A 21,704-nucleotide genomic window follows, 5' to 3' on the forward strand; every position below is an offset into this window, starting at 1 on the left:
CAATTTTGATTCCTCTTTTTCATAAACCTTATACATCTCTCCATTTATTTTGGTGTTCAAGATTTTTCAATACATTTAATTATACAGAAAGAGCTTGTAAAATTTTGTTTGATATAGTTCTAAGTATCTTTTTTAAAATTATTGTTATATATTTAAAAGACCAATGTTGCTAATGCTTCGTTACTAGTGTATAGAAATGCAAACCAGTTCTGTATATTATCTCACATGCAGAAACCTTGGTAAACTGTCATATTAATAAGGTTTCTGGTAGACAATCACATCATTCCAAATAATGGCAAACTTTCTACCCCAGGCCCCCTAATCTTTTTTTTTTTTTTTGTCTCTATATACCCTTGGCATATTTCACAGGCTAGGGGTCAAATTGGAGCTATAGCTACTGGCCTATGCCACAGCCACAGCAACACCAGATCTGAGCCACGTCTGCGACCTACACCACTGCTCATGGCAACACTGGATTCTTAACCCTCTGAGCAAGGCCAGAGATTGAACCTACATCCTCATGGATGCTAGTCAGATTCTTTTCCACTGAACCAGGACAGGAACTCCATCTGCCCCCTCCCCAATCTTTATAAGACTTATTTGTTTTTCTTGTCTTATTATGTAGGCTGATGTAGGGGTACACTTTTTAATAGAGGTTGTGCTATTTGACTTCCTTATTTTAGACTTTAAAAGGAAGTCTTGATGTTTCATAAGTGAGCATGATGATTGCTTTTTGCACAATCCTTTAGGAAGAAAATTCCCCTCTATTCCTAATTTGCCTACTTTGCTAAAAGAGCTTTAAAAACTTATGATTGATTTATGTGTTGGTGATTCTGATGCCCTGTTTAGTCATGGCAGAAAGGAGTTAAGTTTATTGTTAATGACTGATGAAGATATCCACAGTGAATATTAATGGGGGGGGTAACATATGATTGCTGTATGATTATTTCTGCTTGTTTATAAGCTATAAAATAATTGCACATAGATGACCTCATTTTGGTTATTATTTCCAGCTTTTTTCCTTATTTCAAGCATTCTGATTCCACAGCTGTCACTGAAACCCAGGTCTGATGCCCATCATTTTTCTCTACTGCATCTGGTGATACCTAATGTAAACTATGCTTAAACAATCAGTTCTTTCTTCTATAGTCTTCCCCACCCTCTCCAGGTTGCCACTTATTGAGTTTAATCTGTTAACCTGTTATTTTTCACTGTGCTTCTGAGAAATTATCTTAAAGCATCTAAGAAATAACTGCCTGCCTTAAAATCTGATCAGTTTATACATTCATTCCCTTCCTCATTCACCAAATATTCTTTGAGAACATGCTGCCTGACTAGAGATGTAATGGTGAAGAAGGCAGCATCCCTGCCCTCACAGAGCTTACACTCTGGAGTCGAATTATGATAATCAAACAGATGAGTGTACAGTATGGTTCAGGGTAGTGATAAATGATGAGTGTAGGAGGGTGAGAGAGGATGATTAAGGATGAGTGTGCAGGGGTGTGCGTATGCCAATTTTACTGGCATTAGGTCATGAAAAGAAGGCTTCTGGGCTGGGTCCTGAGTTTGTTGAACATGCCAGCTATGGGAAGTTGTGGGAACGGTGGATGGAAAGTATGGTACCTTTGAAGAACTTCAAGATGTCCTGAGTGGTAGAAGGGAGTGAGCTGAAAGGAGCTCTAGTTTCTTCCTTTATCTTTTGGAAGAATGGCACAGTTATGAAAAGCGAGAGATAAAAGTAAGGATACTTTTTCTGAATTTTCCTTCCCATCTTTTAGCCTCTTTGAGTATGATTGGGTTTTCTGCTTAGAATTTAGAGATGATGTCTAGGTCATTTTAATAACAGTAGGAACCTCATTGATGGAGAGGTCCCTGCAAATGATGGACAGAAGTGAAATCTTAGTTTGGTGATTCATCCATCTGATGTTTTCTTATCAACGTAGTGGTTGTAATCTTTAGTAGGTTATACCATGAGTGTTAACCATTTTACGTTTTCTGCTTGGGAGCTTAACATCATTGCACATAGTTGATATTACAACCACAGAGGAAGGAGAATGGTGCTCATAGTGATACTTTACTGCATCTCTTATCTGCCTAGCAAAAGATAAGTGGTGAGTTGGAATAATTATAAATAATTGTGAGAAAGGGTCTACTACTGAGGAAAAGAAGAATCTTCAGATGGTCTGCATTGATTGATGGGCTGGTTTGTTCTTCAGCTCTTTACTTCACCTCGGAAGCCACATTTTTTTCCTGTGTCTTCACACTGGGTTGAACTTTCATGATCTCTGAGATCAAAGTTTTGGTCTGAAGGATCAGTGACTGAGATGAGTAGCTGGTATTTGAGAACTGTCCATTCTGCAGTAGGTGACAGTCTTCTGCTTTTTTCTAATGAGGAGTGCTTCTCCAGGGACCAGTGTCAGGCAGACCTCTTTTTGCCTTTATATCTGGCAGCAGATTTGGTGCCAGCCAACACTAACCACAGCGAACTTGGAGGCTGCTGTCTTTTCCCTGTTGAGCTCTAAGCTCCTGGCTTCACTCACTCCTGTCTCCTTACACTTCAACACAACCCCCTGCAGCAAGCTCAGGAATTGATGTGTTCACCACCAGAACTTCTTTTATTTTCAGATGCCCACTCGAAAGACTCTTCACTCAGTGAAGTTTCACAGCCTTTGATTACTCTAGGAATGTGGGACCACCTCATAAAATTTAGAACACAAAGTGGAAATGTAGCCTAATAGTAGAAGTCATTTCAGTAGAAGTGGATGTGTTTTCCAATGGATGGGCATAGACAGGCAAACTGTGATTGCTTTCTTGTGTCATGCAGGCTCAGATGTGAACCTGTGGGGACAAAGAGGTTTTTATGAGATAAAAGCTAAAAACTCACCCACATTTCTCACCTTTCAAGTCACGACAGTCATTCACAACTGTCAAATCTAAAGATGCTTTGAATACCATCCAGAACTCAGCTTTGACAAGTTCAACTGCAAGATGTATATGAGTTTATGAAAACATTCTGAGCTTTGTTAAGATGCTTCTCATTCACCTTCAATAGGATTCACTTTCAGAATTGTTTTTCCATCAGTGGTGGTAGAACAGGAAATATCCTGAGTTGTCCTGCACATGAGAACAGTCTGTGTCCACAAAAGCAGTCTACCATATTTCGCTTTCTCCAGCAAATTTTGCCAAATTTTAAGATGGTGCAATGAGGGAAAGAAGAAATTTTGTTTGACTCGAACTTTCTCTTAATTGCTAAGAGGAAGGGTCCTGGAAAAAAGATTCCAGAGTAGAAATAAAGACCAGAATTAAAACATTAAAACATGCTTTCTAGGACTCATCCATTATTCTTCCTGTACATGAAAGGGTTTTGAAACAAACAAATAGGGAAAGAAGTCTCTTTTCCCAATTGGATTAAACTTAGGTGAAAGCCAGAATGGTCAGGTGTGAGTAAAACTCTTCAGAAGATACTTAATGGAAGCACAAGTCTGTTTCAACACTCTAAATTTTTGTCTGAAACTTGGAACGTTTTTAGTCATAGATTCAATACCATATTTGGCAGAATCGATGTTAGACACACAGCCATGTTAGGGCCCCCTGAGTGTCTCTGGAGTCTCATTTTATATAATCAAGACACACCTAAAAACTGATTGGAGAATTTGATTCTAAAGGAAATATGTGTTGAGGGTTCCAGTTTGGCATGCTCGGGAGGGTATTATCTTTCACCACTGCTTCTATCCTCAAGTCTCACCACAAGTGATTAAATCAGTCTCCTATTAGTAAACCTTAAGCCTATTGAACACAATGCAGTCACCATCTGTATAGATGGTGGTGAGTTCAAGATAATGCTTACTAAGACTACAGAGTGCAATTACTCTTTATCCCTGGCGGTTACTTGGAACCACATATGCCTTAAGTAGTCAGTTGATCTGAGGATTGAGTTGAAATCCTTTTGAAATTTGAGGAGCTTAATTTGATCTCGCTTTTGAATAGGTTGTCACCCAACCTCCTGGTGGTTATGCCAAGGATTACCCTCAAACAGATCCTGGATTTTTTTCAAAACAAGTAGTTTGTGTCTGTTGCCCCCCCCCCCCCCCCCCCAGAGTTCTATGGTTTAATGCATGGCTGAATTAATTTTTGCCTGGAAAATTTTTAAGTAGATGTTTGAAATGTCTACCTTACTTTTTTTAAACAAAAATCTCAGTGAAGTCTCCTAAACTTTCATTTTAAGCTGTGTAACTTCCCAGTGAACTCTCTTGCACCTGAGTGAATTGATTTGCTATTTAGGTTCTTTGCCATAATAAGCTCATTAAATGCTGAGGCCTGCTACCAAAAGTCATTATTTCAGTTGAGTACTTGTTCTTAGGCTGTACTCTGACAGAGGTAGATGTCAATTAAGATTATTCCTTGTTAGTGGAAATAAAATCATGTTACCTGCTTATAAAAGAATCCCTCTCTTCCCTCTATGGGGCGGGGGGAGGGGAGTATATTTGTCTTACACAAAGTTTATCCATTCGTTAAGTGAAAAGGTAGAAAGATAGAGGTTGTAAAAGTGATCCACATGTCAACTCACAGGAAGTTATGATCATAGACATAGGGTATTTTTCCCGAAGAGCTGTGTCTCAGGGTTCCTTTCAAGTTGCAGGTTCTGTCACAACATCAAGAAGTATGTCAGCAACTCAGGCTGTATGGTTCTTGTCCATGGGGTCAAAGTCAGGAGCAAGTTCAAGAAGTCACAGTCAATGGTACGTAAGTATGAGAGTGGGCAGGTGCAGTAGGGATTCATAATGGAAAAAGTGTTTAAAGCCTCCTTCTTCCTTGTGAACCATATTGGCTATAAAAGGCCTGGATTTGCCAATTCATAGTGCTAGTGGTGGCCGGCTCTCACGCTGTGCCAGGCCCAGTTCTAAGCCCTTTGTGTTCGTTAAAGTTGAGAGGAAGTTCAGAATAATGGTTCAGAACACAGACTGGTTTCCTCAATGACTCCATTTCCTCCTTTTTAGAATGGGGATAAGAACAGCACCTATGTTGGAGGGCTGTTGAGAGGCTTGAATGAGTTCAATACATGAACCGTTCAGTAGGGCACCTGGCGCATAAGAAGCTATGTCAACCTTAGCTATTACGGTCATCATCTTATTACTCATCTCAAAGCTGAGAGATAGTTATGGTTTTCTCCCATTTTATTATTGAGTAAACTGAGGCTCAGAGAACAATTTTCCCAGGGCCTCTGGCTAGAAGGCAGTGAAACTAGGATTAGAATACATGCAATCTGAGTCCAGTCCGTGGCTGTAACTGCTGTACTCTGCTGCCTCTAACTTAATAAGAAAGAAATGGCCATGAGTTTTTGAGATAATCTGCAGATTAGGTTTACAAAGAAGAGGTGAGGAAGAGGGGTGTCTCTTGTACTAGTGGCTTGGTCTTTAGTGCTTGGTGCCTCCAGATGAGTCTACTTGGTGGTAGTCAGTGAGTTGGCTGGGATGCATCTTCCCTTTGGAGTAGTCCTAGCTCAGTAATGACTTCACCATATATTGTTACAGAAGCCAGAATCCTGGGTCCCCCTTGACTCTGTTTCTCCCTCTGCCCCTAGATTCAGTTTATGATTGATGTCTATTGATTTTTAATCTTTAAAAAATAGCTCATAGGAACTCCTGCTGTGACACAATGGCATCAGCGGTATCTTGGGAGCGCTGGGACACAGGTTCTGTCTCTGGCCCAGCACAGTGGGTTAAGGATCCAGCATTGCTACAGTTGCAGCTTGGGTCTCGACTGCAGCTTGGATCTGATCCTTGCCTGGGAACTCCATGTGCCATGGAGCGGCCACAAATGGAAACAAAACAAAACAAAACAAACAAACAAACAAACAAAAAAACCCCTCACAAATCCTTCATCTTCTCCACATCCAAGACCATCACCCCAGTCCAAGCTGTTGCCATCAGTTGCTTTTTTACCAAGCCTTACCAGTCCGTCCTTGCCCCATTCCAGACTGTTCTCCCGTAGGCTAAGGCAAAATGCGAATCTGGTTATCTAGTGCCCTGGCTTAAATTATCACCCACTTTTGCATTCAGATCCAGATCTCACTGAGTCCAAATCCTGGCCTCTTTCTTATGCCATCTTGCCTCTATAAAGTTTGGAGCAGTTGGCTTTGATTTGAAAAGCTGAAAAAAAGTAAGATTCTAAGGTATCAAGTGGAATCTGATTTTCTTTGACCTCATTCATTAAATTCATGCCTCGGATAATTAGGTCCTAGAATTTGACGCAGCCCTGTTAGCAGAGCTCAAGTGTTCCACAAAGATTTTTAGTATCTGACCTTTTTTTCTAGGCAAGACAAAGTCTATTACAGTAGGAACATACGCTGCATAGCAGTCTTTTCTACTTTTTTCCATAATCTCCTTCACTAATCTAGCTAGGTTTTTTTGTGTGTGTGCATGGTTGTTTTTATTATGTATTATCGTTGGTTCGTTGGTTTGTTTTGTGTATGACTGAGTCCTTATCAAAGCAGATATTAGCTCTTGAGTCTCAAGTTTGCTAGAGCTGAGTGCAGATAAAAAGAATTTTTTTTTTGTCCTTTGTCTTTTTAGGACCACACTCACGGCATATGGAGGTTTCCAGGCTAGGGGTCGAATCGGAGCTACAGCTGCTGGCCTACGATGCCACAGCCATAGCAAGGCCAGATCCGAGCTGTGTCTGCAGCAGTACACCACAGCTCACAGCAAGGACGGATCCTTAACCCACTGAGCAAGGCCAGGGATCAAACCCGTAACCTCATGGTTCCTAGTTGGATTCTTTCCCACTGTGCCACAATGGGAACTCCCAAGATAAAAAGAATCTTAAATCATCCTGTTCATTGACCAATGTAAATTTTAAATGGTACTGGGCAAACTGCCAGCACTGAATTGGAAGTCCCTCTATCTTCATCTTATCAGGTTTTAATCTCACTGCTTCCCAGGGCATGCAGACAGCTTGCAGGGAGGCTTGGCCCAGTGAAAAGTGAAGGGGAAAAGCATTTTTTTTTTTTTTTGTCTTTTTGCCATTTCTTGGGCCGCTCCCACAGCAGATGGAGGTTCCCAGGCTAGGGGTCGAATCGGAGCCGTAGCCACCGGCCTACGCCAGAGCCACAGCAACGCAGGATCCAAGCCGCGTCTGCAACCTACACCACAGCTCATGGCAACGCCGGATCCTCAACCCACTGAGCAAGGCCAGGGATCGAACCTGCAACGTCATGGTTCCTAGTCGGATTCGTTAACCACTGCGCCACGACGGGAACTCCGGGAAAAGCATTTTTAACAAATCCACTCAGAATGATCTTCTGGATGTCGGTTACCTCAGGATGTCATCAGAAATACTCATTTTAAGAACAGAACTGCGGCCACCTTTCCCCCAATTTGTACCCTGATTTTATGTTTAAATAAACGTGATAAGGAATTGCTGGATTCATGGATATCTAGGGAGGGGCAGGCCTTTTGTCTCCCCATGAACAGGGAACGCTGACTGGCCCATGGATTCACTGTTATCTTGATGTTTGTGGGAAACGCTCTTCAAAGTGTGGCCACCTGTGCATGCTGATAGCATTCCCCCCCCCCCCCCCCCGCCTCCCGGAGAGTATTTTATCTGAAGACAAACTGCAGCAAACTTGTGAGGGAACCTAGATAAAAACCAGCAGGAAGAGACTTCTATCCTACAATCCGGGGAGTTTTGAGAGCCCCTCCTGAAATGAAAGAGCTAAGAGGGGAAATGCTAGAGGCTTTCGTTGTTGTTTGTTGTTTGTCTTGCTGGGGGTGGGTGTGAGGTTGTGCCCAGTAACCAGAGGGAGAAACTACCGAAAACCCTGAACAGAGGGGAAACTCATGTTTTCTAGTTTCCCTCATCTTTCCTGAGGGACATTTCAAAGTTCTTCTGTTTGGAGCCAGAAGAGGAGATGTGTGATCACTGGCCACAGAGCCTTCATCCCCACTAAACCCCCAGCTTGCACAAAGCCGGAAGGACACCCAGCTGGGGAAGCTGGTCCATACCTGGGGCAGGTCTCCTGGTGTGCAGAGAGCACCCTTTTCATCCTTTTGGGGGGACTGTTAACTGCCTCAAAGCTGAAGACCGCATCTACATCTCCCTGGGGGGAAGGATCTAGAAGAGGTGTACTGAGAGAGCTTTCCTGGGAGGCCTGGGCCCGATGTCAGGAGAGAAAATGGGTTTCTTCCGGGTCAGCAGGTTATCTTCTCAGGTTGTTCTCTGTGATTTCCTGCCTTTGCAGTGCCGTCCGATCCTTCCAGAAGCTTAACCTTCCTTTTCTAATATCTCTCAACCCAGTCATTTATCTAGAAACCTCTGCTTATCCTTTAAAACCAAGAAAAAAAAGTCCCAAGTCAGAGTCCTGTTGTGGCTCAGCAGTAATGAACCTGACTAGAATCCATAAGGACACAGGTTCGATCCCTGGCCTTGCACAGTGGTTTAAGGACCCTGTGTTGACGTGAGCTGTGGTGTAGGTCTCAGATGAGCCTCCGATCCCATGTTGCTGTGGCTGTGGTGTAGATCTGAAGCTGCAGCTCCGATTTGACCCCTAGCCTGGGACCCTCCATATGCAGCAGATAAGGCCCTAAAAAGACAAAAAAAAAAAAAAAAAAAAGAGAGAGAGAGAGAGAAAAAGGAAGAAAAAAATAGTTCAAGTTTATAAAACCTCCCTCTACCTCAGGCCAAATTATTTCTTTTCTACTCTGAAGTTTGTCCACTTCTCTTATGATGCTTAAGGGAGAAAGAATTGCCGTGCGGTGGGACCTCTGTGTTTCACTAGAGGAGGTTATGGACTGGCTCCCCCAGTTTATTCATCCAGCTCCTGCATGTCTGGGAAATGAATAATGAGCATGATGCCATGGCAGACCCTGTTGTGGTTGCTTTATGTGTTTGGTCTTCACCACAATCCTCTGAGGAAGGGTCTAGTGTTGCTGCAGTTTTACAGCTGAGGACCCTGAGGCTTGGCCATGTTATGTAACTTGTCTGTGGACTTGGAGAACCAGGCTCAACCGAGGCAGACATCTGACAACACTCATGAGCAAGATTGTGCTCATCTGGAGAAGGACACCTAAAGGGCCAGAGGAGGGAGAAACAGGCAGTGGCTCTTGCCATCCTGTGAGAGTGGGGGCTGCGGCACTGTGTCAGGCATTGCCTTTCAGAATGACGAATTCTGTGCTACATTGTCAGGTGGAAGTCTGTGGAAGCACAGCCAGCACCCCGCCTTCTGCAGGAGGCCCTCACTGCTAATCTGATGCAATCCAATTTCCTAGGCTGGCCTTTAGGGCTCTGCCGTTGCTGGAGAGGGAGGGAGGGAGAAGTTTTCTCGTATTGTTTTTTGATCAGCAGGTTTGGAAACTTTGAGTGCTTGGCTCACAGGATGGTGGAAACGCTCCAGCATTTCCTGCGGCCTCGAGTCTGGGTTCTGAGATAGGGAACGGGGCCTGAGCATTGCCTGGCCCACTGGGGAATGTCAGCACACATCACGGAATTACAGGGATTGCCGGGGAAGGGGAGCTGGGGGAGATGCTGGGGGGTGGGGGCGGCGGTGCAGACACTGGCATTAAGACAGCTGAAAAGGAATTTGAAAAGCAAATATCCAAAAATCAGAGCAAGGGGGAAGTATGTACACTAGTTTGAAAATAATGAACTTGCCATTTGAGATGTCGATTCCCTAAATGTGAGCACTCAGAGTGAAGAGATGAGAACCAGAAGCTCAACTCGGGTCTCATCTTGTTTTTGACAGAATGTCTCCAGGAGGGAAATGAATCTGGAATTGACCCTGCTCTCACCTCTGAGAGCCTCCATTTCTATTTCTGTCCAGTGGGCCAAATGAGTAACTGCTGCTTGAAGAAGCACCGAAAGGTTTTCTGTGCAAGGAATTTCTGTATTGAAAAGAAAAAAAAATACACCATTGGTTTGAGTAATCCCTCACATCTAAAAACAAAACAAAACTCTGCATTTTCTTTTAAGGAAAGAGTGATTCATTCATTTATTTATTCACTTGTCTGAAAAATATTTATTGAGCTGCTGTTTGCCATGCCATCTGGTCAGGACCCGAGGTACAGAGATGAGTAAAACCTCTCCCTTCGGGGAATTCATATCAACTAATAGCATAAGAAGTGGGAAGGCACTCTGATCAGTGCTTGGTAAGAAGACAGGCATTGGGCCAGTTACTTCTAGCTTTGGAGGCTGTGGGGTCCAGGCAGTCTTTCAGTGGTATGGGCACATGAAATTGGCTTTGAAGTCTAGGTGGGACTTTTTGAAGCCAACCCAAAGGGGAGAGGAGGGGACATTCTGGAACGCAGAGGAAACATGATGAACAGAGGCAGGAGTCGTAAGAATTTGGCAAGCCCAGGGAACGGCCAACAGTCTTATGGGGACAGAGATAGCCAGCATTCTTCTTGGTGCTGTCATCCCTCTCTCTTTAATACATCAGGGTGCACTTGGCGAGTGACCCAGGCCTGGCCAGTCTGGGGCTTGCCTTCTTTACAGAGTGCTTACCAGCAGCCACTGCCAAAGGACCTTTGATGATCTGAAGGGAAAGCCGCTTTGTCACGTCTGACTTCCAGTCATTGCCCGTGTCTGTGGGCATGGGGCAAGGAATACAGTGGGTGGGGAAGGGTGCCCTGAAGGAGTGGTACTCAGAGGCAGGATGCAGCCAGAAAGGTTTATGTGCTGTAGCCTCCGAATCACCATTCAACGATTTAAAGCAAGCAGCGAGATGTTCTAATTCTAGCTACCACAAAGACACCTCTTCTGCTTCTTTTGCTGTTTATCTTCTGATGGCTTACACGGTAGACGCCGTGGTTAATTGAATTTTTATTGTCCTATGTGAATTGGAAAGAGTTACTCAAAGAGTTGGGCTGTTTTCCTGGAGACAGTCCCATAGATGCAGGTGATGATAATTCAATATGGGACGAAAGGAAAGCATTTTCTCTGCCACTTTCCACTATGTCTCTGGCCAAGATTCCTTGGCAATTCATTTTTCCCGAGAGACGAAGGATGCAAAGGGTCTCAAAGTATCACTTCTCAAAGTGTGTGCCTTGAGAAACCAGTGTCACAGGCTACGCCACGAAAAAAGAAAAAGATTTCTGGACAGATACCTTTGGGAAAAACTGTAGATTTCACAGGACATGTCTCTTACAGTAAAGGCCCGAGAAGCCCTGTGTCAATGAAGCCTTTACAAAATACGGGATAGCGATTAAAAACAGGGGCTGTGGAATCAGACAGATGTGGATTGAGTGCTGGCTGGGCTCCATAGGTGGATGTGGGACTTAGGGCAACTTCATGACTGCCTCTCCGTTTCCTTGTCTATAAAATGGTTTCTTAAGTGGTACCTATTTCATGAGGTTGTTAATGAAAGTGTAGATACATTAAAGGTATATGAACTAGTTATCCTAAGTAGTTATTATCCATTCAGTGTTTTACAAGAGCTTTGACTGTTTTTTCTTTCTTTTTTTGCATTATATCAACTAATATCTCAAAGGAGGAGTGTTGTGTGGGAATTGCTGGGCTAAGTAAGACTCATTCTTGAAATGTAGGCATGGCTTCTGCCAGCAGCCCAGGAGAGCAAAGGCAGCTCCTAGGGCGGAGGGCTGCATCAGAAATATGGACATGTAGGTCTTAGAATTCTAGAATTTAGGAGCAAAATATCATCACTCCTTGGCTGTGAAGTTAGATTGTGTAACTTCAGTGTGTTTTGTGTGTCAGTCATCTCTAAGGGAATGGCTAGATTCTAACTCAAGGAAGTAAACCATTAGGGTAGAGTTGATTTATTAGTTAGGAGTTTTTTAATTACGAGTGATGGAAACCTAACTCAAACTCATGTAGCATAACAGGGAGTTTAAGTGTTCATAAATCTAGGAAGACTATCAGGATAGATCAGAGAACAGAAGGAAAAGTGTAGGAGCCTGAAATTCAACATAGTTAGGGCACCTGTCAACTGTCTCTCCTCTCTGCTTGTCTTTGTTTCTCTTTGCCTCTTTTCCTCCTCTGGCCCTTCCCCACCTAGAGAGAACAGGGAGGTGGACAGATTCAGCTTAACAAGCCCCGCAGGTTTTACAGTTCATTCCCTAGAAATGGATTTGCTTGGATCGTCTGTCCCTTGGACCAATCACTGTTACCAAGGAGATGGGTGCTGTCACTGGCCAGGCCTGGCCACAAGCTCACTCTTAGTTAGTAGCCCATGGGACAGGGCCTGCTAGGTGAAAAAAAGAAATGGAAAAGCTCCCAAGATGGACAAAAACTGAAGCAACAGGAGTTCACTAGAGCAGTGTGTGGAGAGAAAATGCCACACTCTGGCATTATCCTCAAGTGGTATCAAGATATTCATGTTTTCATGTTGAATTCCCTTTCCTTTTGGTTTTTATTAACTGATCCTTGCTCTATATTTCAGCTCCCTTTTTTGCAGTAAAAATATTATAGGAGTTCCCATTGTAGCTCAATGGGTTACGAATCTGACTAGTATCCACGAGGGTGTGGGTCCAATGCCTGGCCTTGCTTAGTGGGTTAAGGATCCGGTGTTGCTGTGAGCTGTGGTGTAGGTCACAGATGTGGCTTGGATCCAGTGTTGCTGTGGCTGTGGCTGAGGCCAGCAGCTATAACTCTCATTCAACCCCTAGTCTGGTAACTTCCGTATGCTGCAGGTGAGGCCCTAAAAAAATTAATAATAATAATAATAGTAATAATAAATGTAGGACTATCAATATCCACTTTGCAAATTTCGTCTATATGGACTCAGTCACCTGAGTGACCTGGGTCATTTGTCCCCCAGGGAACATTGGGCAAGGTCTGGAGACACTTTGATTGTCACAACTGAGGAGGCACTACTGGCATCTAGTGAGTAGAATCCAGGGATGCTACTAACATCCTGCAGCCACCAGTGTCGCCCTACAGCAAAGAATTACCTGGTCCAAAATGTCAATAGTGCAGAAACCCTGCTTTAGTGGTTCCATCAGAACAGAAATTCAAACTGCCAAATTTATTACTCTAAATATAATGGATTAAAGATAATTTTTTTTATTCTTAAAAGGCCTTTGCTTTTACTTTTTTTCTTGATGGTAACACTATATGAAGCTATTATTTTTCCTACATTCTTACCAGTCAAGAAGAGTTTATTTCCCACCATTATGAGAATCAACAAAGATCTTTTTATACGTTATTTGCATTTACCTTATTACTATTAATGATGACTTTTTAGGTATTGATTAATTACATGTTTCCTCTTGGGTGAGTTGTTTTTTTTTTTTTTTTCTTTAGGTTGTACAAGTATTTTTTTCTTATAAATTTATAAGAGATCATTACGAATGATATTTATGCCAGGTTGGGTCACAGTTGTTGCCGATATTTCCTCAGATTGTTATTTGTCTTTAAATTTTTATGAGGCTTTTTGGAATGCAGAAGATTTTAAGTACCTTAATGTTAAATTATCAGCCTCTTCCTCCTGCTTTCTTTCTTTGGTTTGTAAGTTTGCTGGCAGAGACTGAGTGTCTTAAACAACAGAACTGCATTGTCTCACAGTTCTGGGGGCTGGAAGTCTGAGATCAAGGTGTTGGCAGGGTTGTCAAGGTCAGGCCTCCTCCTTGGCTTATAGGTGGCTGTCCTCTCCTGGTGCCCTCAAATGGGCATCGCGTTGTGCTTGTGTCCAAATTTCCTCTCCTTATAAGGATGCCAGTCCACTGGGGTTAGGGCTACCTTAGTGAACTCATTTTAACCTAATTACCTCTTCAGTGACCCAATCTCCAAATACAGTCACATTCTTAGGTACGAGGGGTTAAGAATTTAGGGGGACACAAAGGCCCACAATAGGCATCATGTTAGAGGGGCCTTTATGACTCCAGAGTATATAAATATTTAGGGGAAGTTATTCAGACTCACCAAGATTTGGTATTTCATTCATTTCCTGAAGATGGTGCCCACTACCACTCAGGGCTGGGGTGAAGAGCAAGTGGGCAAGTGGGTATGTCAAGTGCCCGATGCAGTGCCTGCTCTGGGCACAGGCCCTGCCCTTTCTGCTGCTGTCCCGTAATGACCATTCAAGATGCTGTGGAAGCACTTTCCTCTGCAGGTTTGCAGCATATTGCAAACCAGGGGAGTCTAATAACACATTTCCCCACCTGGCAGGTCAATGGGCTGAGTTATTTCTGGGATTACCACATGAGGCTTTTGTCCACAGCATATCCGTAAAGTGGAATATTGGGTTTCTGCATTTGATTCAGTTCTCTCTTCACCTTCTTCTGAATGCTTTGTCTTGCACGGTGTTCGCCCTGTTTCTAAAGCCATAGAGCTTCCTCATTGACCCTCTGCTCTTCTCAGAATGGCCATCAGTTTCCTAAGGGAGACAGAGACTCTGAAATGGCACTCCCACTGTGTATTGATCTATCCGGACCTTGGATGCAGGGACACAGGCCCACACCCCTGCTCCCATGGTCCCTGGCAGTTTTTGTTGATCTCTGTGACTGGTGAAGGGGAATGCTGTTCCTCCCTGATGTTTGTTTGGGAAGGGAATCAGAGGCAGCAAACCTGGATGAGCGCAGCATCCCGAATAATGTCCAGCTGAGAGCTCCTGTCCCTTACTGTCCTCTTGGAGCTAGACAGTAAGGGTGTCGAGATGCCGTCAGTCTAACTGGAATAAGAAGAATGTTGTACAAAGAAGAGGAGAAGCAAACTTTTATCCAGATCTGTTTCCAGCGAGCTTTTCTGAGGCACAGTGTGTCATGCAAGGCAGTGTCCTCATAAGAGAAACCCAGAGAGCTCAAGGCAGACTGAGCAGCCAAAGGAGATTCGAAGATGCCACGTCAACATATGCCACGTTGCAGTGAGGATCATATTGAGCTAAAAGCAATTAAGGAACAGCATACTCAGGAGGCGCTCTCTGCCCTGCTTCTTCTACTTAAAAGCAGGGTATAGATTTCCATTTGTAAAAGTGTCCTCCTCTCCCAAACCAAAGAGACAGCTCCTGTCAGCTGAGAGGACTTGCGATTGCCTAAGAAACCTTACGAAACAACCCTTTCTTACCATACATTTCCAAGCCACCTTTCCACAACCTACATTCTGCCCTCCTCCAGGAAGCCCCAAGCCCCCTTTTCTTTGTTTATCCTTTCTCCACACTTTATCACCCCTTGCTAAGACAGTTTGTGAGCTCCAAGTTTTAAGCCTCTCTTTGAGTTACTCACCTCTGGGTTCTCCTTCATGTACGGGTGTTGCGTGAATAAATAATTTTTTTTTCTCCTGTTAACCTTTGTTTTATTAGTTTAATTTGCAGTCCCCAGCCACTGAACCTAAGAGGATTGAGGAAAGTGCCCCCCCCCCCATCTCTATATACTACAGAGAGAAGGAATGGAAGGCTGCTTCAGCACCACTGTAGAGGTCCTTTCCCTTTCTACCTAACTTGAATGCCAAAGGAGAATATTGTCTATTTCTTTTTCTATCAGGGGTCACTCAATGTTTAAAATATGGGACTAGTTCTCCCTCCCCACTAATCCTGTATTCATTATAAACCTATTATCTGTCACAAGTACATAATGATGGCTGGTGGGGCAGAGGACAGCTTGCCTGTGGAGGAAGGGGACAGAGGAGTTGAAGCAAATCATTTCTCCAGCTGTTTGGTGTTTCTTTCCCAATGATCTGCCTTTGGCTTCCACTGACCCGTCTGTCAGGCTCTTTCAGTGCAGTTGTCGGGGCACACAGTTCATCAGGGCAATCGTGTTAGTTTTCCCACTACACAGCTCCTATAGAATATTCTTAAAGGCTTGATTTTTAAAATTCACTTAATGGGGTTTGTTGGTATAACAGAAAGACTAGAAATAAGATAAAAGGGTTTAAAACCATTCAGGGACCCAAAGCTTAAACTATGTGGAAAATTCAGGAAAAAAAAAATAGGTCAGATATTTGGACTTTGTGAAGTCCAAGACCTAATCGAGCTACCTGGAAAAACATGTAGGGTTGTAACAGATCTTAAAGAGACTGAAGTGAGGTGAATTTGAAATGCAGACATATAACACTTTGGGCATAGAACGATGTGTAGAGATAGACTGATTTCTAGCTGGGAGTTAAGAACGGGTTCTCTCCATTATCTTGGACGCAGGACCCAAACATTCGAAGCAGGTGTTCAGGATTTCCCATCATGGCACAGTGGAAATGAATCCACTAGGAACCACGAGGTTGCAGGTTTGATCCCTGGCCTGGCTTGGTGGGTTAAGGTTAAGGATCTGGCGTTGCCATCAGCTGTGGCTGCGGTGTAGGCCTATATGGCTCGGATCCCCCATTGCTATGGCTGCGGTGTAGGCCGGCAGCTGTAGCTCCGATTCGACCCCCTAGCCTGGGAACCTCCACTTGCCGTGGGTGGAGCCCTAAGCTGTTCAGCAGACTGATGAAGACAACTTCAACTTGCTCAGGGATTATGGAGGCACATCTAACTGACATGCAGGTTTTGGTAACTAACTCCCAAGTAAGAAGTGACTCATTTTTTTGTTTGTTTGTTTTTCTCCATTTAATTCACTCAACTGTAAACAAAATCTTTGGCATGCATGTTAAGGTTGTAGAGTCTTATTATTGGAATACAGTAAATCAGTCAGCAGGCAAGCAGTAACATTGTGGAATTCTCCACTCATTCCCTAGGTAGGGAGAACCACAAGGCAGAGTAGTTGGAAGGTCAAGCCAGCTGCTTACACTTCCTTTTAGTGGTTCTTAAACTTTAGTTTGCATAAGAATTATTATATCAAGTGGTTTATTACACAAATTCATGCAGCGTATTTTGGGGAATTCTGACTACACTTGGTTTTATTGCCGGTAGCTCTGATGAGATTTCAGTCGTGGAGAAGATCCATTCAGCTGACACCATGAATAAGATGCCTGCATGCCCTGGTGATGTAACTATAATTGGGATGTGAATTCTTCCCTTAGAGTGCTCCAGGTGTGATAGGGATGGGGGGGAGAGGGGGGTGACCAGAAGACTCAAGTGCCATGAATGCTGTGCCAGGGGAAGTAAAGACTGCAGGAAATTGCATTTGTTGATTGCCATTTAGAACTGCATTTTTATCTCAGTTATGCCAGACCAAGCCCTGAGCCTGCACATTGATCTTTCTTGGAGAGCATGATGAGACTGTCTTGTGTCAAGTTCAGCCACGGGTTGCCCTGATCATCACTAGTCTATCCAGAGATCTTGGTAGCTGACAACTTACCTGGAGGATGATGTTGCCCCTCAGAGGACATTTGGCAATGTCTGGAGACATTTCTGATTGTCACAGCTAGAGGAGGGTTGACCTCTAGTGGGCAGAGGTCAGGGCAGGGATCCTGCTAAACATCCTGCAATGAACAGGGCAGCCCCACAACAAAGGACCATGGCCCTGAAGGCTAACTGTGCCAAGGGTGAGAAAACCTGGGCTAGAAACTTTCTTTACTGAATTTCATTGGTAGCAACAGTAACTATATATAGAAGCCGGCGAGCTAACTGTTCCCTCGTGGAAATTTAAATACAGGAGAATAAAATGTGGACCTGTGTCGATAACGGGATTATTCATTCTGCACATGGGCACCTGACTCCACCCATGGGAGCCTGGTGACAATCCTCTGTGCTGTTGGTTAATGTGGGGAAAACTGAGGAGGTCTAATTGGGCTGGTTGAGTGCCTTCCCAGCGGATGCCCCCTTGCCTCTTTGCTCTTTGCTCTCAATGGCTGCTTTGTACACCGCTCCTTTGTTGTTCTCCTCAGAGATGCAGGGAGAACCACTTTATTCTCCTCTCATCTGTTCAACAGGTTTTGTCTGGACAGTCTTTGAGAAATAAATATCCATTAAAGGGGAAGAAAAATACACTTAGCCTTTGATTCCTGGAGGGCCAGACAACCTCTTTCTGTGTAATTCTAGATTATTTTGTGTAGAGTTGGGAAGGAGGTGCTCAAAGTGCATTGTTATTTCTATCATCTGTTCTCTTATCCACCAAGATTATGTGTTCTTGCTTTGAATAGTGTTACCTGATATTCACCCCGAGTCTGTTTTCTTAACTCTTGTTCTAGGACGTGTAATTGAATCTGGGTCCTGAATTGAAGTGAGGTGGTACGGATAAAATACACTGTCCTTGGAATTCTCAAGTGAAATAAAAGAGTGTACAGACTACAAAGTATGTCCCAGTACAGATTGTCTGCTTGTATTTGTGCATATGAGACTCCACAGTTTTGTAACAAGTTGTTTTTGAATATTTGGTTGTTTTCAAATTTGGGGAATTATAACCAAAATAGCAATTGGCATTGTTATGGTTAAGGTAATAATTATTTCTTGGTGTTTCTGTTGTGGCTCAGTGGTAACGAGCCTGACTAGTATCTATGAGGATGCAAATTCCATCCCTGGCCTTGCTCAGTGGGTTAAGGATCCAGAGTTGCCATGAGCTGTGGTGTGGGTCACAGATGCGTCTTGGATCCCGCGTTGCTATGGCTGTGGCTGTGGCTGGCAGCTACAGCTCTGATTTGACCCTTAGCTTGGGAACTTCCATATGCTGCACTTGTGGCCCTAAAATATATATATTTCTTGAGGAAACACCCTAGAAAAGCAAGATCACTCAAAGGGAATACAAAATTTTAGGGCTTTGGTCTACAGCCTGCAAATGTACCCCTGGAAATTGTGTCAATTTATACTCTGAATAGGTGTTTATGGACATAAACTTTCTTCCTTAGAAGTCACAGCCAAGAGATATGGTAGGCGTGTCTAGGAAGTCAAGAGTATGGGGAAAGAATGTACTGAGTTATGATTCAACTGCTATCAAAACTCATTTTTGCATTACTCTGGCCCCTACTTACTTGGCTTTGTGCACTCTCCTGTTTCAGGAAGATACAAAGCCTGCTCCTGCCTCAGGGCCGTCGCACTTGCTGTTCTCTTGGCCTGTGACATGATTTCTGCAGAGGTCCACGTGGCTCGCCTCCTCACTTATCATTGGTTTTTGCTCAGATGCTGCCTGTCGCTGAAGCTCTCCCTGGTTTCCTTTTTAAAATTGCAGCCCTGCCCTCCCATGCAGATATACTCACATGCTTCCGATTCCCCTTCCCTCTTCATTTCTGTCCGTAATCCTTGCGATGTCATCTAACATCTAGATTTGCTGCTGTATTCCCAGCACTGAGAACAGGGCTGGCACCGAGTAGGGCTCAAAAGTTTTTGTTGAGTGAGCAACCGAACCACTGCTCTGTAGATTTGCTCTTTGCTGGTTAGCAGTGATTATCTTCACACTAGGCTATCTTGATCTTCCTTGACCAAAGGGGCAGCAGTTTTGTTTTGGTGACGTTGGCTCTGGTGACATTATTTCTATAACTGCTGTTGTTATTATAACTGCCGTTAGGCTGCCATCATTAGCTCTCCTATCTCTATCATCTTAGTCTCGTCCATCCACCACTGAGATTGGGGATAGTAACTGACAAGGCCTCCTCTGGTCTGATAAAGAACCAAATGTGTATGTTTGATTAGACTCTTCATATAGAGATCAATTTCTACAAAGGACCAGGAGTCCAGTAGAAACAGTGCAAAGGATTTGGACCGTTCACACAAAAGTGGACATGGGACTTTGCCTCTTTATGTTCAACCTCGGTCGCAGTATGAGAAATAGACACTTGAAGTACATTGTGATACACTTTTTTTTCAGTGCATTAGGCAAGCACAAGTGCAATACGTGGTGAGGCTGTGTGTCAATAGGCAGCCTCATCTCTTGTTAGAGGGAGTGTGGATGGATACAAATCTCACTGCAGAGGGGTATTTGGACATGCCTATCGAAATCTAAAACTACCTATGCTCTTTGACCCCAGAATTTCACTTCTGTAAATCTACCCTAGAAATATGCTTGCACATGAACAAAATGATATGCATGAGGTTATTCACAGAGGCTTGTTTACAAAGGTGAGAGATGACCAGTGGCCCACAGCCAGGGACTGGTTCTGCAGATAGGATACTTCCATATCAAGAACGACTATGCCTCTGTAGAAGGAGCCAGGACACAGTATTTGTATTAGTACAAAAAGATTTGGGAGAGACACGAAATGAAAAGACAAAATACCACCCCTAAAAAAAGGGTATAGAGGAGTTCCCTTGTGGCTAAGAGGGTTAAGGATCTGGTGTTTTCACTGCAGGGGCTCAGCTCACAGCTGTGGTACTGGGTCGATCCCTGGCCATACATCCTGGGCAGTGGCCAAACAAACAACCCCCCTCCCCCGCAAAAAAAAAACCCCAACCAAAAAACCCACTAGGTATAGAATACTCCCTTTTATATAAAGAAAGAGGGAAATACAATATGCTTTTGTATTTCACTTATAATCTATGAAGAAATTCTGGAAGGATCTGTAAGAAACCATGAAGAGTGAATCGCTGGAGAGATGAGGATAGAGGTGGCTACCGGGCAGGTACATCACTTTGGGAGGAAGGAGGTTCTACACCATTTTTACATGTGCCCACAGATGCGTGCACACACATTCAAGGTTTGAATCGCATGCATGTTTTACCTGTTCAAAAATATTAAGTTAAAAAAAGTCATCCTAAAAGAAACGGTCGAATCTGGGAGAGAGAGGCGGCAGAGAATGATCTTACTTCCCTTGTGTCAGCAGCACCATTCATTCCAGGGAGCGTTCGAAGTCTGTTCTGAATGCTGTCCCCAAGCCGCTTCAGTCGATCTGCTTCTGATGGGGCACCATGCGAACTGGCCTTGGGGAGGGAGCGAGTGTGTGCCTGTGAGTGAACCTTGGGGCATCACTCCTGCCTTCTGATATCCTGGTTGCTATAGTGCGGAGCTCTATTTGTGACACACAGAGAACACTTTAAAGAAACACTGCTTCCTGGCCATGACTTCCTGGGCAATCTGTCCTTCCGGAGGCTGCCGAGCACGAGGGGTTTGCATGCTCTTCTGGGCAGACTGAGCCCAGCTCGTTCAGACTCTGGGCACCATTCGGAGCAGAAGCGGGGTGGTAAGGCATGCCTTGCTTCCCACTGGGCACTCGGGAGGCCGTTCCTCGCCAGGGCCTCGTCTCCTGGCGTCTGCGACTCCGGGGCACTGGCCCCTTCTCCTCCTCTGTCTCCTCTTCTCAGGAGCTACCCGAGTGGTGCAGTTGGCGCCTTGTGTCTTCTACGCCAGAGCCGTTTCTCTACCTAAACCACCAGTGAAAACAGGAAGTGATAAAGCAGAATTCACCCTGCATCTGCCCTGAGCGACTTCTCTTTCTTTTTGTCATTCCGCATTAGGGATAGACACGTGTGTCCGTCTGCCGCAGAGGATCCCACTTGCACCGGCTTTGGACGTTCTCGGGATTTGCAATGCCGCCCCCCGCGGACATCGTCAAGGTGGCCATAGAATGGCCGGGCGCCTACCCCAAACTCATGGAAATCGACCAGGTTGGTAATACTGGCAGTGGTTCGGGGGGTATTTTAGTTTCCCTTCTATTCTGACATTTTCACAGACTTTGGATAGCTCTTTTTTCCCCCTGTTCTCTCTCTGGCTGTGTTGCAAGCTCTGTGTGGTAGGAGTTGCAGGGCAGTTTGATTTCTGCTCCACACGCAGTGGCGATGGATGGGGCTCTTATAGTTGTCCAGCATCTCCTAGGAGGGTGTCAGTACAGGGTTTATGTCTGAAGCTGTGAGGGAGGGAGCAGAAGGGACAAGAGGATTAGGCTTTGAGCAGGTGACACAGTGGAGGCTGTCCCACCCCTGCCTTGCAGGGAGGGGCTCCTGACCATGTGCGGATTGT

At 44.3% G+C, this 21,704-nt stretch overlaps 1 protein-coding gene across 4 annotated transcripts in view; it reads left to right on the top strand.

The window, feature by feature from the left end:
- ELMO1 (engulfment and cell motility 1) overlaps positions 1–21,704 on the top strand; it is a 561,177-nt gene that overhangs the window by 90,902 nt on the left and 448,571 nt on the right. For 3 of the 4 annotated variants that reach the window (XM_047763106.1, XM_047763109.1, XM_047763107.1), the window contains one exon: positions 21,203–21,352. In XM_047763106.1, the coding sequence (XP_047619062.1) occupies positions 21,275–21,352 (78 nt within the window). In that variant the 5' untranslated portion in view covers positions 21,203–21,274. Of the gene's footprint in view, positions 1–20,805; positions 20,929–21,202; positions 21,353–21,704 lie in introns of those variants that run through there. The other variant, XM_047763110.1, reaches the window with a different exon arrangement.

The sequence above is a fragment of the Phacochoerus africanus genome, chromosome 16 (assembly GCF_016906955.1).
Source record: "Phacochoerus africanus isolate WHEZ1 chromosome 16, ROS_Pafr_v1, whole genome shotgun sequence".
Taxonomy (NCBI): Eukaryota; Metazoa; Chordata; class Mammalia; order Artiodactyla; family Suidae; genus Phacochoerus; species Phacochoerus africanus.